General features: G+C 35.2%; 1 protein-coding gene across 5 annotated transcripts in view; it reads left to right on the top strand.

Moving 5' to 3' along the window:
• Positions 1 to 17,328, top strand: part of LOC126975305 (cytosolic purine 5'-nucleotidase) — a 51,110-nt gene that overhangs the window by 6,959 nt on the left and 26,823 nt on the right. For 2 of the 5 annotated variants that reach the window (XM_050823124.1, XM_050823123.1), the window contains 2 exons: positions 12,114 to 12,187; positions 15,254 to 15,371. In XM_050823124.1, coding sequence (XP_050679081.1) covers positions 12,114 to 12,187; positions 15,254 to 15,371 — 192 coding nt within the window. Of the gene's footprint in view, positions 1 to 678; positions 869 to 2,530; positions 2,792 to 12,113; positions 12,188 to 15,253; positions 15,372 to 17,328 lie in introns of those variants that run through there. The other 3 variants (XM_050823126.1, XM_050823125.1, XM_050823127.1) reach the window with 3 other exon arrangements.

The raw sequence follows: 17,328 nt of genomic DNA, 5'->3' as shown, positions 1-17,328 counted from the left end.
TTTTTTTAACTTGTTGCAAGGCGTCTTATGGTTGTGACGTAACATGACCTTAGGCCTTTTTCAGATTTATCAATTCTAAATAAATATTTCTGTCGCGCTAACGGGTAAGAACAGTGTGATAAGTTCGGTTTCAGCTCCGAAAAAGTTCTTGAATCTTGAGTAACTCAATTATCGTTTTTTTTTACTTACTTATTTTTTCCTCCACCAAGACACTAGTTATTATTACGAAAATTTGGAAACTTAAAGGAAATATTCTGTATTGTATCATATTTGAAATAATATTGATCTAGGTTTAAAAACCAAAGAGGAAACAGTCGAGTACGTTTGTCTGGAAAAATTGCTGCTAATCTTTCCTCTTAAAACTCAAAATAAATTTAATCTCGTGCAACTAATTTTCTAAATAAAACCCTACTAGCATACGAGCCCTGAACCACGTTATCGTCGTTGCAAAGATAAGGTAATCACGACCGGTGTTTTCTGAATGTTATAAGTTGATAATTACGGCGTGGCACAATTCAACACGTAACGTTGTAAAATATCCAGTGACTATTCGACAGTATGTAAAACTGACATCGTGAATCAGCTGTTTGAAGTAGGTGCGAACAATTGGCGACCGTGTTTTGAATTCGGAGCGTACAGCGTCACCAATGACCAAACTGCTCCCCAGTCTTGTACCGATGTGAACAGATTGACGCAGTCTACGCCTAAACGTCGTACATTGACGACGCCACCTTTCGTTACGGTCTGTTCAATTTAATCGTCGCGATTATCGTATGGTGTCGTTGTAACAAATCGGCCATTCAATATAGTGTGTTTGTGATTAGCGTATTGTGCAATTTTGTATTTGTCATTGATTATGACTCAGAGAGTATGTTGTTCGAGTATTTGTTGATCCTGACAGTAACAGGATGAATTGTGTTGTTTATTTTGTTGTAAATCGAACCTCTGTGGTTAACGTTAGTTGTAAACAATGTTTTATAAACATACGACTTAAACAATTACCTAATCATTGTTCAAGGATAACAACTTTTTCATTTGGAAAGGAATTTGAGATACGAAACAACTAAGTACCGGTTATATCTAAATAACCTTATGGAGTAGTTTAGTTCTGTTATGGGCTACGTTGAAATGATATTGTATTGATCTGCCTCGTAGCATCGGTCCCCTAGCGAGCTCAGACACGGCTGGACCGAGTAACATCCCCTTCCCATTCCATTACAGACATGAGCGACATAAACATAATTACAGAATTACTATACCCAGTTCTATTCCCTCTCTAACTTTAGTAGTTTGATACTTGTATATATTTTAAATATATAATCGTAACCAGTCAAAACGAAACTTTTCCATACAGCTTATTAAAGTACATCCTATTAATATTATAAATGTGAAAGTTTGTATGTCTGGATGTATGTTTGAACTTCTTTAACGCAAAAACTACTGAATGGATTTTGATGAAACTTTACAATAATATAGCTTACACACCAGAATAACATATAGGCTATAATTTATAAAAATATTGTGTGAATTATCTATACATATAAATAAAAATTGGATATTATGAATATATATAATATGGTACACATACACCAAAATATTTTTTTTTACAATTTTTGTCTGTCTTTCTGTCTGTCTGTCATTTATTGGCAGGTAGCTGATGTAATAAGGAGTAACTTAGGCTACGTTTATTTTAGAAAAATAAAATAATGTTGCAATGTCCAAGAAACGGTCTAACACTAAAAATAATTTATATGGCAAAACAACGTTTGTCGGGTCAGCTAGTATAAATCTAAATTATATTAAAGCATATTTACGTCTTGCTAGAAAAATTCAAAAGGAGTTAAAAAAGTGTAACATTTTGTAGCTATAAATGGATGAAATATCAAATAGAAATGTTTTCTTTAAATGTTATTGTGGTCTGTAGGTTAGGTGCATGAATTATCTATAGAGTGTGGCTATTTTGGTTTAATTTTGTTTTTTTCGGGTGTATCAAAGAGTTAATATTGGTGTGTTCATCTAAAGTCGACTACACAATTAACAAATACACGCTAACCACATGTAAGGAAAATATTTTGCTTTCCTTATTGAGTATCGCGGATTACCATAAAATTATAGGTACATGCCATAAAAGTCTATGCATAAAAATATATATTCGTATATATATTCTATACATATGATATTTTTATGCATAGAATATATAACGAAGCCGTATATACAACGGCTGTATTATCCACCTAAGTTACGAAATCTCACAAAACTAAGCATTTTTCAGTTTTTTCAGCATTTCCATATTGACAGAAATATCTAGGCGCCATATGATATATTACTTAAATTCGCTTATAACCAAAGTAAACTTTGTCCACACACGCGTACATAGGTCACTAAATGCCGTATAAATATTTATTCACGCTAAACAAAAGGCGTGATTCGGCGGACCTATTACCGCATTTTTATCTCGTTACTGTCAAGGATATCAACTCGACTATATACTTCCTGTATTTAACAATTTTTTTGCTCTGTGGTTACATAGAGTGCTTTAGAATAAGGACTGTTTATAAAACATCGTGGGAGTTGAACATTATTGATGCCAGTATAACTATCAGTGATAAATACACAAGTTTTTTTGGATATAATTGTACTCCAGAGCCTGTGACTCAATAGAATCTAAGTCTAAGTGGAGTGTCATGAGGTACCACGAGGTCATGGCGAATGGAACATCAGAATACTCACCGGTGATGACGAATGGTTCTTCGTATGGAAAGGGAGATAGATATACAGCTGCTCCCAATGAGTAAGTCCACTTTACGGTTTCGTGTTCTTCCAAAATCGTTCCTAATCGAGCTCATTTCATTTGTTGATATTTTTAAGTTTATTACGATAACTTAAGCCTGTTCTTTTGACATTAAAAGGCATAAAAGGCATTTATTTTCTCAAAATTGATTCCTTTAGAATTCTTTTTGATGTCATTTCTTATACTACTACCGCTTCGGAAACAAATGGCTCTCTGAGAGAGAAGAAGCGGCGCAAGAAACTCTCCCAGCATTCTTTTTTTTTGCGCTCTTTTCAATAAAAATATACAATATTGTACAGTCACTTCTATCGGTATAAAATAATCACAATCTAGTCCCAGGCTGTCCGATCATTAAGATATTCAGCAGTGGAGTAAAAGGATTTACGACAGAGCCATTTTTTTATAAAACATTTAAATTTATTTATAGATAATGCCTGAACAGTGGCTGGGACTTTATTGTAGAAGTGTATGCATTTAAGCTATTATGTATCTTATGAAGCCTACTAGAATTAGTTATAAGGATATTTGCTAGCAGGCCAGAACAATACACGACATCAGGAAGTGATCCTATAAGATTACTTTGTTGTCCGTAGGTCAAGACTATTCTCCATAAGAAAATCACATGTTTCATAACGTCAAATACTTCTGAGATGCATTGAAGCTGTGCATATTACAAGCTTTTGAATCAAATCAATCAAACTATAAATAAATCAGATAAATCATGAAATTTTACGAGTTACAAAGGTCTCACAAGTCAAAGAACAAATCGTTATTCGTTGTTATATTACAAAATATGTGAGTGTATAACGAACTAATGTCCTACCTACATGATATTGATATAAGTGCAATATTAGGTACATTGCACTGTAACTGTTTAATTACCTTTTCGTATCTATAACATATAAACTCATTAATTATTCCGACTAGAATAAAACTGATATAGATAAAAACGAGACAGTAGAACAGGCAGGTTTTAGACAGAACTCTACAAATAACTATATACATGCTGTTCAATACCAATAAGATAAATGGAAAACACATCAGTACAATGAAAACATTTTTTTCAAGTTTTCGGTAGAGTGAAACTAGAAAAACATGGGGAAGAATTTACATTTGGCAGGGGAGGGGAGCAGGAAGGCCTCCTCTCAACTAAATGGAGATGGGCAGGATACTTTGTCAGGAATAACGACAAGAGATAGACTGCTAACAACAACATGATCAAGGCTCACGAAAAATTTTTAGGACATAAGAGGAAATTTACACACAACATATTGAAGATAGCAGGAAGATATCAGATAGGAAAAAATGGAATGAGACGCATCTAATAGTATTCTTATACCGGGTTTTACTTTTTGTAGGGTTTTGATACTGTGTGTTGAAGACAAAGCTTCGCCCACAAAGTTAGTCCTCATTCTAGCGCTCTACAAAGCGCAGGTTTCTCCTCATATGGAGTGTTACTCTCATTTATGGCCTGGTACAACCCAGTACCAGCTCGAAACGCAAAGCTGCTCGAATTCTCGGTGATACAGTCTTCTCTGAACGGCTGGATTACTTGTCGTTGCGTAGAGACGTCGCTTCATAGTGTGTCTTCTACTGCATTTAAAGCGGGGAGTGGTCGAAGAGCTGTTTGTACTAATTCGTGCCGCCGAATTCTACCTTCTCACATCACCAGTAAGTTCTAAGGGCTAATTTGCCCCCCTGGATCAGATATATCTGGATTATGCTGGGCATGAATAGGCCCAAGTTATCGGGTGGGGAAGCGGATGCTCCCCTTTGAGGTAGTGTTCCCAATCAAGGGTATTGGGCGCGGCGGTCAGGTCAGTTCATCGTGGCCCCGGGTGGCCCTAGCGATCAAGCCCTGTAGAGGTACTGGGCTATCAGCTGGGTGGTGGGACGAGTACGTCGTAACTCCTAGTCTTCTACCACCCGCGTCAGAAGATCCCGCGGTAAGCGCGTCACGCCACAAACTAGGATATCATTCCTACTATCTGGATGTCGTGGCGTTCCTCTACACTGTGCATTGTTTTCAGAACGGTATGACATGGGTATATCACCAGCTTGTTAGTAATTTTAATAGCATTGTAAAAAACGAGTTAATATTTGAATTTCCTTAGGTACTTATAATCTTATTTATTTTCTTTCATTGAAATTAATTTGCGATAGCTTGAACCTATTGAAAATTCGAAGAATTGACATATTATACTTGTGATAACAAAGCACAGTAAGCGATGAAAGGTCATTGTTTTGAGAACGCTGAGTCAATCCTTGTTGGCATTCCTTACTAACTGAGGAGTAATTCAGTCGAGTTCATATTAAATATATCAATAACACTGCACACATTGACATTGATACACTCTAGGAATTTAGTATCAAGTATTATTATACGCATTGACATAAGGAACTATTTTTGGATGTCTGGAATTTCTGGATTTGCTGGAAGGAAATGAACAGCGAGTAACGCTAATTGGCACTCGTTCCGTAACAAGTTTGCAGTTTCTGGCATCGAAATGGCCCAATGTCGAGGCATATGTCGGAACTGTCACGCCTGACGCCGTTATTAATCGGCGTAATGCACGTATTGCCAATATTAATGTCAGAACAGCACCTGACCTGCCCAATGAATTGGATGACATTGAGACTTGTGCGCACTTAGTAAACATTCGGGCTTGATCATGTTCAGCTGATAACGATTTACGAAATATAATGTTGCAAAAAAAATGCGCTGCAGATCGGTCGACAAATTATACTTTAACCCGACGCATTACAGTGACTTATGAATTGCAAAATGCAATCGTGAAGCGCAAATGAAAATATTATCGACAATCTATTATTATTCACCGACAGTCCAGATGGTTGTTGCGAAGTGGCAGTGGGCAGGGCATATGGCTCGACGGCTGGATTGCCGTTGGGGCAGTAAAGTCCTCGAATGGCGACCACGTACCGGAAGACGTAGTGTTGGTAGGCCCCCCAACAAGATGGACTGACGATCTGATCAAGATCGCCGCTGTAGGTTGGATGAGGGCAGCGCAGGACCGATCGCGATGGAAATCTTTAGGGGAGCCCTTTGTCCAGCAGTGGATGTCTTCCGGCTGAAATGGAATGAAACGCCCTTTATGTGAAATTATACCCATCGCAGAAATGATATTTGTATAAAGAAACATAATATGTGGTGTCTGCCTTCCGAGAAGTTTGTTGATTTCATCGGGCTTCCTGCTTAAAAGCGTTTGCATATGAGTTATTTAAACGATATAATTATTTTGCAATCGTTAATCTTTCGCGTACTTACGAAGTTTATAAGATCAAAGATGTAATTTTATAGGAATTTTCCGAGAAGTCCACGTTTTATTATTTAGGTAATAGAATTTAAATGGATGCAAAACTAGGTTGTATTATGCGCGCCCAGACGCCCACACCCATGTATTGAGGTTGACTAGGTATTTACATAATTATCTGTCCAACCAACTTTCCATTGTAATCATAATTGTGTAATATTTTAATTATAGTTACAGTTCATACCTACATTAAGTCGCTTTCAATATTTCTATTATAAATTTAGCGATTGAAGATATTGTGTAAAACAAAACTTAACTTTACCTTGCAGATTTACTGTCGTTAACTCTGTTAAAATAACCGTTTTTGGATTATTGTTTGTTACAGACAGACAACAAGGTTAGATGGATTACATCGCCAATGTTATAACAATGTTGTAAAATATTGTAGGATTGAACTTAGTATTTTCTTTAATTAACGCTTAATTTAAAAAAAAAATTCAAAGGATTAAAACGCGTGTAATTTTAACTTTGTTATAAGATTAGATTTTTCAGTTCCCCTGAAAACGAGATTTGGAAAGGTCTTGAAACGTCGGTTTACTAAAATAAAAATGTTACTTTTACTCAAAAATCTAGATAGATAGATAGATAGACACTTTATTGTATGCCATTCAGACTTAAAAATAAAAATTTATATAAAAAAAGATCTTAAGCTAATTAAGGTCATAGGTACGCAATGGGCAGTCTTATCGATCTCTTCCAGACAACCCAAAAAACAATACAGGATACAATAAGTAATTATAACAGGTATCTTGAAAATAACGTCTTTAAATAATCCTTTACTTAATTTATGTTATATACAATAATTTAACATAAATTCTTATGTTTATGCTAAAAAATAAAAAATATAAAACAGTTAATTTACATACCTATACTAAATACAAAAATAATACTGTATAGATTCAATAGCTTCAAATTAATGTAAAAACAAAAGTTTTTTATTTAGATTTTAAACTTGCTGAAAATAACGTTTAATGATTCCTTTACATTCATAGATACGCGAACCCATACAGGCGAAGGCGTAAAAAAAATTTACCCAAACAATATGTACCTGCAAATCTTGGAACTCAGTAGAGTAGTGATTAATGATATTAATACTTGTTTAAAATTTATTTCGTGTGATAATTAAAAGGGCTTATTTTATATTTTTTGTAGATCTAATAACTACATGGCTACACATTTAATATCTGTGTCATGCAACTGTTCTATGCTCCAGTTTGAATGTTATTTTGCGTTATTTCTGAGAACGTTCTTGTAATATAAGTAATGACGTAGTCAAGTTTTAATTATCCTTCAATTAAGAAATTCATGTCCAATGTCAATATAAAATCACGTTGGTTATCTTGTGATTTTGCACTCTTGCCTGGTGATATACAAGCTTGTATCGCAGTAGTAAATTTTATATCTTTAATCGAGCAATTCTTGTATATATATAAATAATCTGAATCTCGCAAACGGCTCCAACGATTTTCATAAAATTTAGTATACAAGGGATTTCAATTTAAAAAAATGTAGTTTTATCCGTGTTTTAATGAGAAACAGCTACAATAACATTTGAATACAAAGGTAAATTTCGCCTCTAAACATACAAGACTGTAATAGCTCAGATCATTGGGTGATTCGGAAGGCAGAAGACCCCGGTTCAAGCCCAGATGTCCTATTAGTTTTTGTTTTTGGTTGTTTTGTACATTCTAAAAAATCTGAGAAAGGCTCGGTCGTCCGGATATTAAATGTACGTCGGAGGCACAGAAATATATATAGGTAGGTTATATAATATATATCTTATTACCTATAGACGCCTAAAGGGCGAAAGCTAAGATATACCCCATTAGGTAACCTAGATCTTATATAAATCCACAGAAGCGATTGTTTACGATATGTTGTGATAATAACCTGACCAATGAGCATTCAGTACCCCGCGCTCTCTCACCTCAGTTGGTTGACTTACATGTTTGCATTGGCAATTTATAGGTATTAGGAGTCCAACTGGGTTATAGGGTTGACGGATGCCCTTGTATGGATATACTTTTAAGCCCAAAATTTTGAAGGATTTTCAAAGGAATTTGAATTTAACGCGTTAAAAATTACGGGGAGAAGAAGCTCGTAATACAATAATGTTATTTATATGTAATTCTTCACGAGCATGACTCGTGGACAAGCCATCACCACTCGATCTATATCCTACTCCACCTTCTAGCAGCTTACATTGTACCGCCGAAGCTAATGTTGAGATTGATGCCAATAAGGCCTGTCCTACGCATTGAGCTCTTTCTCTTTGGTGTCATGCCCTCCATATTTTAATGTTATTTGGAAGTGCAAAAGATATCTCATATCCTTTCTCTGGTAATCGCGCTGTCAGACTGTAAATTTTACTAGGGCTTACGAGGGCTTCCAATCCTAATGGCGCGGGATCCCGCAATACCGAGATCTCAGTATTGCGGGATCATTATCCATGCCATTAATCCATGGCGCGGGATCCGCGGGAATTGCGGGACTGAAAAACGCGTGCATGCGATGCAAAATAGGATAATCTGCGTTAAATAATATTCTTAATAACTCAAGTTATTTACTATTTCGTATTTTCTTGAAGTTTATTGATACATGTTGTTTAATGAATCTTTCATTCACGTACAAACCCTTAAAAGGAATAACCGCCCACAAGTGTGGAAGCAGAAAGGGCATTTTCTGCTGCAGGCTATATTGCGTCTAAAATACGCAGTAGTTTGTCAAACGACTGTTTGGACATGTTGTGTTTCCTTCGCAAACATTTTCAGTTAAGATAAAAAGCGGACACTGAACTTAATAATTAAGTAATAATTTATCAGTTTAAAATGTGTTTTTTTTTTGGTTGATTTTTTAATTTTGCTTTGTGTATTATTTTGACAATGATTTGTTTAGTTTTGATTTGCTTTGTATTCAGAATTTGTTAAAAAACTGTTTTTTTTGTGAAAAAAACAGCATAATTTGATTGATCTAATTTTAATAGTAATATGTAAATAAATGTGAGTTGATAAATTCATTGTTTTAAAATGTGCATATATATTTTCAATATGCGGGGTCCCGCAAATACCGAGATCCCGCGGGATTGAAAATTCGTAGTCTCGCAAATGCCGAGATTGAATACAGGCCGCGGGATTTGAAGCCCTACGCACGCCTTGTTCCCGTCAGGGTAGGCAGAGACAACAGAACGCCACTTGCTTCTATCCCCACAAACCTCACGTGCTTCCTCTACATTCATTACTCTTTTCATACATGCTCGCTCCGGGAATCTGATAATAAGAAAAAAAAATATTCTGACTTTCCGCTCTCCAATAATATATAAGTAGAGATATATTTCAGATAAACTAAATTAGATTTTCGATCAAATATAACATTCGGAGCTGTTAAGTTCAAAAACAATAGTAGATAACTTATACGTTATAAAGTTTCCGTCAATTGAACGGAATATTTTGTGAACGATGGAATAATAGTGTCTTGATAAGTTGTATAAAGCCCTGTACACACACACCGAACTAAAGCCAGCGAAAGATCTTAAAGAAATTTGTTACATAGGGCTTAGACATTTATCTTTTACTTTTATAAAACAATATTAGTATATATTTATTTATATGTATTTTTTTAAAAGGTCTGTCGATTTTTTATTTTCATAATTACCCGTTTAGAATGACGGAAAGGGCTTAGATTTCGCTTACCGCTGAGGATCCGTACAGCCATAATTATCCCATCAGTAATTATAATCTTTGATTAATATTATGTTTTAAGAAATCATACATTGACCGACTATGTCATGATAAGATAAGAAAGATAGCGGCGAACTGTGAATATTATTTTTTGTTACGAATTGACCAATTAATTATTATCACAGATTATTTGAATATCTGGTAATATTGCATCAACATTCATGCTAGCTATATCAAGGGTCACTCTTATACGTAATTATATTATGTATTAAATATCTACGTAGCTAATTATTGTACGTAATTCGTATGCATAATTAATAGAAGCGTTTCAGCGCCCGTTTTGAATACATGGTTAATTACATAATTTATACGTCTAGATAGAGTGTCTTGCTGTTAGACAAGCGACAAAAACAGGCCAGGTATATTGGATTAGTGTGCGTGACAGGCTACGTTTTACACTCGCGATTTATATGACACTTTGTGTTAGTAAGCGTGAATTGCTCAAAACAGAGGTTAGTTCCAAACACAATTTTTTTCGACGTTTTCACAGCTGTCACAGTCTATATAGACGTATAGATAGATATAAACGATCTAAGCATGGCTATTATATAGTTTGAACGATTTTAAAATTCCTTGGAAATCCCTTCTATTATGTACTGCTTTTCACTTTTCAGTTGTAAGTTTCATATAAATTACATTAATGTTTTTAAATACGTTCGACACAAACGGAAGAATTTTATGAATAAAGATTTGTACCTAATCAATGTATTCAGCAATGGCTTACAATACAACAGCTATGGCAGGTTCTCAACGTGGGCGATAACGCCCCCTTGTGGGCGTTTGAGACTTTCGGGGGGGCAGTAGAAGACCTAGTGAAAATTAGGGGGCATTGAGATGGCGCAGATGGGGCGTGGGTAGATTAAAAAATATAGTCTAAAAAGGCAAAAAATACACGAAAATACTCTAGAAAAAAACATTTTCTCAAAGTGGGCGGTGAGCAAAATAAGGTTGAGAAATAATACTAATAATAATAATAATAATGTAAGCCTTGCATCAAAGTAAAGCCAGCGAAAGGCTCTCTCACTCGCATCGCCCCACATACTCTTTCACTTTTGTTTGTTAGCATTGTTCGCCGTCGTTCGTTATGTCTGGACGAGGCCAAGGTTGGTTCGGATATAGCGTGACGCTTCTAATTGACCGAAGTCGAACTTTAAATTACGGCAGCGAAGTTTTAAATTGTAAATCGGGTGTACCTTATCCTCTTGAAATAACTTTGCCGACATTTAAGACCAACTATAATTGACCTCTGTTTAAAAGTAAAATAACGCAAATACGAATCTAAAATTTGAATGCACTCTCTTTTTTAAAAATCTGTCAATTTTAAAATTTAGGAGATCACAAAATTAAAAAAAAAACTATTTAAGGAAGTTTAGATTTTATTTAGACTAAATTGTTTAGATTGAAAGAGCGACATCTCAAGGAAATTTCCTAATATGCAATTATTAGGGTTGAGCAGGTTATCAACTATAAAGTTGATCCTGTAGCCACAACCTAAGAGTTGAACAAGACTTTAACAAGATTTACGATCCATGCGTCACTCGGATGGTTGGCTCAGCCTTCATAAATTTTGGTTACAGATTTAAATTGAATTCAAATAAAATTTGATGAAAAACAAAATTTTATGAACGATGCGGGACTCGAACCCACGACCTCTCGCGTTCCGTGCGAGTGCTCTTCCAACTGAGCTAACCGTTCGAGTGACGTATCGTCATAAAACCTTGTTTGCTTTGTTCAACTCTCAGGTTGTGGCTTCATCTGCAGGATCTACTTTACAGTTGATAACCTGCTCAACCCCAATATTTGCATATTAGGAAATTGACTTGGTCTTTGACTCAGATTGTGGCTTCAAGAGAGAGCTGAACAAAGCATACAAGATTTTATGACGATACGTCACCCGAACGGTTAGCTCAGTTGGCAGACTACTCGCGCGGAACGCGAGGCGTGGGTTCGAGTCCCGCATCGTTCATAAAATTTTGTTTTCAAAGTTTTATTTGTGTGTCAATCCTAGAAGTGTATAAACATAAAAAAATGTTTCATTTGTATTATTTGAGGGTATTTGCTGCAAAGCGTAGAACATTTAAATAATGCGCTAAACACTGTTTTCTTTGTCTATTGAATACAAGGCCTAACGTAATGAATAGCATTCATCTGAAACCGCAATCTCTAGTGTTTCTCGTCCTAGTTACAGCCGCAGCGTAGAGTATGGTAATCGAGCCCGCTTCTGACTGCTAATGATGGCATATATTGTTGCAGGATCTTCGTCAACAGATCGCTGCATTTGGAGAATGTCAAGTTCTACGGCTTCGACATGGACTACACTCTGGCCGGTAAGTACAACTTTAAGAATAATAATAGCTTAGACTGGCGGCTGTCAAAGTGCTTTTGTGCCTGTTTTGATATTCGCCATTTTGGCGCTGTTGGCCATGTAGCGAGAGTCTGCGGTACTAAAACTAGTGATGACAACCTCAGCAAACATCGATAGATGGTAGGAAACTATTTACGAAAAAGAATGTGTACTATATTAAGTTGATTCTTGAAGTATAAATAACATGGAAAACGAACGAAATTAATTTGAAATGCAAAAATGCTTCACAGTATTGTATGTTCCTTCGCAGCCATTTGTATTATACGTCAAAATTAGTTCTCTGGACGCTCGCGAGTGGCGCTTCAAATAGGCACAAAAAAATTCTGTCAAACATATGGAACAGCCTGTCCAGTGGTATTTATACAGGTCAGTGGATCAAGTAGAGCTATGATTAACAATAAACCATTTAACTTGGCAGTCATTATTTGGCATTTGTATAACAAATTTTGAAGTAGGCAGATAATTTTTCATTTTATGACAAGACATCCACCTCATGGTAAATTTGTGTGCATTGCACTGTAGTAGGTAAGAAAATTTATTGAAGTAGGCGTTACTTTGCGGAAATCCATAATTATATAAATGATTGGAGTTTTCTTTAGTGTTCATTTCGCCAAAATCTGGAACGAGACTTTTGGCGAGACAACACGTCCTGAGGATGCCTCCTGTAGAGGCGAGACACGTGTCGAAATTGTTTAAAGACTAATATTGGCGGAATTAAGGCGACACTAAATGCCGGCGACCTTGATCGATATGAGTTCACGGCTCCTATGTAGCAAAGCCAATATTTAAAAAATTCTTGCGTCGAAAATGTAACATTTTAACAGGCACAAACAGTTTAATTGCTTACAATCCTCATTATTACTAATCTGAATAAATGTACCTACACAAAAAAAGTAAAAGCTACAAAAACAACTTTTATGAGAGAAGTATACTAAGCAAATGCATCATGCGGAGAAAAAACTTGTTTAACAGCAAAGAAAACTGGTAATTCATAATAGTACTGGAGTGTTAACTTTAACCAACATTAAAGCATTAGCAACCTACAAATAAGACTTAAGGTTATGTGTAACAGGATACAGTAGTGTTCATAGCTCCAAATGCTATATTTTCACCACAAAACTTGTCTAAAAACACCTTGATTGCGTGTTTTCTGTTTACCCTTCGCCTTAACACTAAAGAAAACTCAAATCATTTATGCTGTAGTAGGTAGGTAATGCTAAGGATTATTGAAAATCCAAAACTATAAATAATAGTTGAGACGTATAAGTTAGATAACAGTAGCATAGTAGTATCCTTAGCTGTGGCGTACTCGGCAGCGAAAAAAGGCGTCGCGGTTGTGCTATCGAATGACCTTCTAAATACATTATAAGGGCAATGTATGCACACTTTTCTCCTTAGTCAACTGTGTCAACTGTCACTGTCCGAATCAGGTTCTAAATTCAACATACGTAACCTGAATAAATGTTTTAGATTGCTGCATATTGAACAAGAATATTTTAAATAGCATAGGAGTAAATGCGGCAATGTATACATCTTATTATGGTGTAGTTGGTGGCATGCGCCATATTTCGGGTTTGTTTTATACGACGTGATTTATCTATATGTATAGAACGTCATGGATGCTTTGCTATGTATGTGTAACCCTCCACGAACAACCCTGTAGGTTTTATTTTATCCAGATTTTAGTTGCTGAAGGAATATTGTGAAATTTATATCTACGGCTATTAGATTTACGTACGTGTCCGATTGGTTGCTCCGTGAAAATTTATTTCTTAGGCCCGGTCCACATGTAACGAACGAGAGTGAATAAAGCTATGGAACCAAAGAAAAAGAATACGTATGGTGACGCGAGCTGTTTTTCATTGTTGTCAACAAAAATGATTTGAGTCCGTTAACAAGACAATATCAATCAACGGTCTCGTCAGAACAACCGTTTAAGTTACGATTCGTCACACTACGTTAATACAGATATCCGTTTTAGACGTCTGTCTTGAAATAGGTTCCTCTAAAGCTTGAAAATTTCATTAACTCATTATTGGATTCTATTTTATCTGTTACTCTACTCACAGTACAAATCCGGTTAACATAATGGTATTTTAATATAAATCCAGTGTCCCGATATTGTGTTTCCAGTGAACTCCTAAACTAATGAACGGATTTCAATGGGGATTACTTCATGGAGTGCAGTTTAGTCCAAATAGAGAGATAGTTTTTATTTCAAATGGGACCCATAAATATTTTTATGAGATAAACTAGTGACGCACGGTTTGACAGCTCCGCTGTGAAACAATTTCATTATAACAACAGGGAGTATTTTTTACTAAATATTTTTTTTATGTTTTAAAATATTATTGGCAAATTCCTATTAATCCGTATATTTTTTATTATCTACAGAACAACGTCTGTCGGGTCAGCTAGTCTTCATTTGTAATGTATGGACATATTTTCGATGAGAGAATTTATTGAGGCACGGTTTGACAGTTCTGCTGTGAAACAATCATTTCAATTTAACAACAGGGAGCATATTTTACGAAATAATTCCTGATATTTCGACATATTATTGACAAATTCATAAAATACAGTATTTTATTTATTACAAGCTGACTCGACAGACGTTGTTCAATACATAATAAATAAAATACTGTTTTTGTCAATAATATTTCATAACATCAAGAATTATTTCGTAACATATGCTCCATGTTTTTATATAGAAATTGTTTCACAGCAGAACTGTCGAACCGTGCGTCAATAAATTCTCTCACAGAAAATATATCCATACAAAACAAATAATGGAAATAACAATAATTATGGGTCCCAAACCGTAATAAAAACTATCCTATCTCTCAAGTTGGACTTAACTGCACTCCACGAAGTAATCCCCATTAAAATCCGTTCATTAGTTTAGGAGTCCATCGCGGACAAACAACGTGTCACGTAATTTATATATATTAAGATGTACAGAACAACGTCTGTCGGGTCAGCTACTGGAATTTTAATTTTCAAACTCAAAATTTGTTATTTGTTTCAGAGTACAAATCGCCTCAGTATGAAACACTAGGTTTCAATTTGACAAAAGAGAGGCTGGTCCACAAAGGTTACCCAGAAGAGATTCTCGAATTTGAATACGACCCGTCGTTTCCCGTAAGGTAAGGTTTTAAAATATCTTGCTTTATACAAATGATTCAAGTTTTCTTTAGTGTTAATTCCGCCAATATTTGTTTTTAAAACAATTCGGCACGTGTTTCGCCTCTACACGAGGCATCCTCAGGACGTGTTGTCTCGCCAAAATCCGGCACGAGTCTGATAGTCTATAAACAAATATTAGCGGAATTAACACTAAAGAAAACTTGAATCATTTGTATAATTATGGATTTCCGCAAAGTAACGCCTGATTCAATAAATTATCTTGCTTTACTTCAGGGGTTTAGAGTCAGCACATTACGCGATCGACAGTCTCGTTAAAGTCAGTAATTTTTTCGATTATGTATTTGTTTTTTTTTAAAGATTAGGTACCTACTCATATTTTATCTTTTAAATTAAACCCGGCGAAGTCAGAACGGCGTAGGCTGCTAAATAGGACCAAGGTCCGATATTGTCTCTATTGTGTATTGTTGGTTGTCAACAAGAAAGAGGATTACGAGGCGAGGACGGGTATAAAGACTATGTTATTACTGATAAATTGGAACCGAAAGTGCAATACATATTTTATATGGAGAAAGTCATCCATACAAAATGTGAATTTATGTTTTAATCATTACCACATCTACATCATACACACACAATTTTTTCCTTTGTTTATCTTTAACCCCCTTATTCATAATAGTCTGCTTACTGTAACTTAAAGCATTGCTAATTCTCACTCTGTCTTCTTCTATTGACCTAAGTTAGAGTGAGAAAAAACACTTCTAAGCGGCTGTTTAAAGTTAGCGGACCATTGTGAATAAGGGGGTAAGTGTTTTAATACTTTTAATATTCTTGGCCCTAATAAAACCTCAATTGTATGTTTTGAATATACTGCGTTTAAAACTCTCCATACGAGAGAATCATCCAAGCATTTCTTTCTCAAATCTATTTCCAATATATTTATTGATTTGGAAACTATTCCAGCCTCATGCCAGCCTAATTCAAACCACGTTACTATTTTTAGTTATAACGTGTTTACGATATAAAAGCTAAGTACAGTAATTACATTTGTAAAACATACGCATGGATGCACCTCTTTGGTATTTTTTGTGTTTCGTTATAAACATCGACGGACGCCTGTGAGTCTCACTGGATGCAAGCAGCCTGTTTTTTTTTAAGTTAAGGTACGGACAGACGCGCTCATTACTAGCACGAAAGCATGCTTTTATTGAGCATGTGCTCATTAGTAGCACGTGTGTACTGTAATGAGCATACATGCATGAGCATGATAACTTTAAGCATACTTAAAAGCACGCTTTTTTTGAGCACGTCTGTCCGTACCTTTATTAGAATGTGTTTTGACTGCCTGAGTTTCGTAGTGCAGTAGTAGCACAGAAATGCACCCGTTATACGGCAGCAGGATCTACAAATATAGCCAATGAAATAAAGATGTGATTAAACTTTGACCATATACAGGCGTACTCTATAAAAAAAAATTGCTTTGGTTGAGAATCATTCCTATTTTGAAAACAGAGTATTGATTTAGTACGGTCGTGTCATTATTAAAAGTCAACATTTATTTATTTCATTTTGTTTTTTTTTCAAAATAGATTTCTTGAATATTATTTTTGATGTCAACTAAATCACTACCACCCTACGAATTATAAAAGGCTCTCTGAGAGAGAACAAACTCGTCTAAATACTCTACCAGTATTTTATAGAGTCTATTTTTATGTACTCGCGAAATTGCAAGTTTAATGCGAGTTAAAATAAAAATTACATCAACCGGCGATTCTTTTTACACAAAAATAAAACATAATTATATCGTCGATAAATTTTTTAATACACTTACACAAATAGTATCATTCTTATTTTAATTACTTAATGATATATTATTTAATGCGATGTAGGGACTACATACAATATAGATACATACATATCTAATATATAAAATTCTCATGTCGCGGTGTTTGTAGTTAA

Source organism: Leptidea sinapis, chromosome 35 (assembly GCF_905404315.1).
Source record: "Leptidea sinapis chromosome 35, ilLepSina1.1, whole genome shotgun sequence".
Classification (NCBI taxonomy): domain Eukaryota; kingdom Metazoa; phylum Arthropoda; class Insecta; order Lepidoptera; family Pieridae; genus Leptidea; species Leptidea sinapis.
Note: the sequence above shows the minus strand (reverse complement) of the source record. Positions and strands in the feature narration are given on the sequence as shown.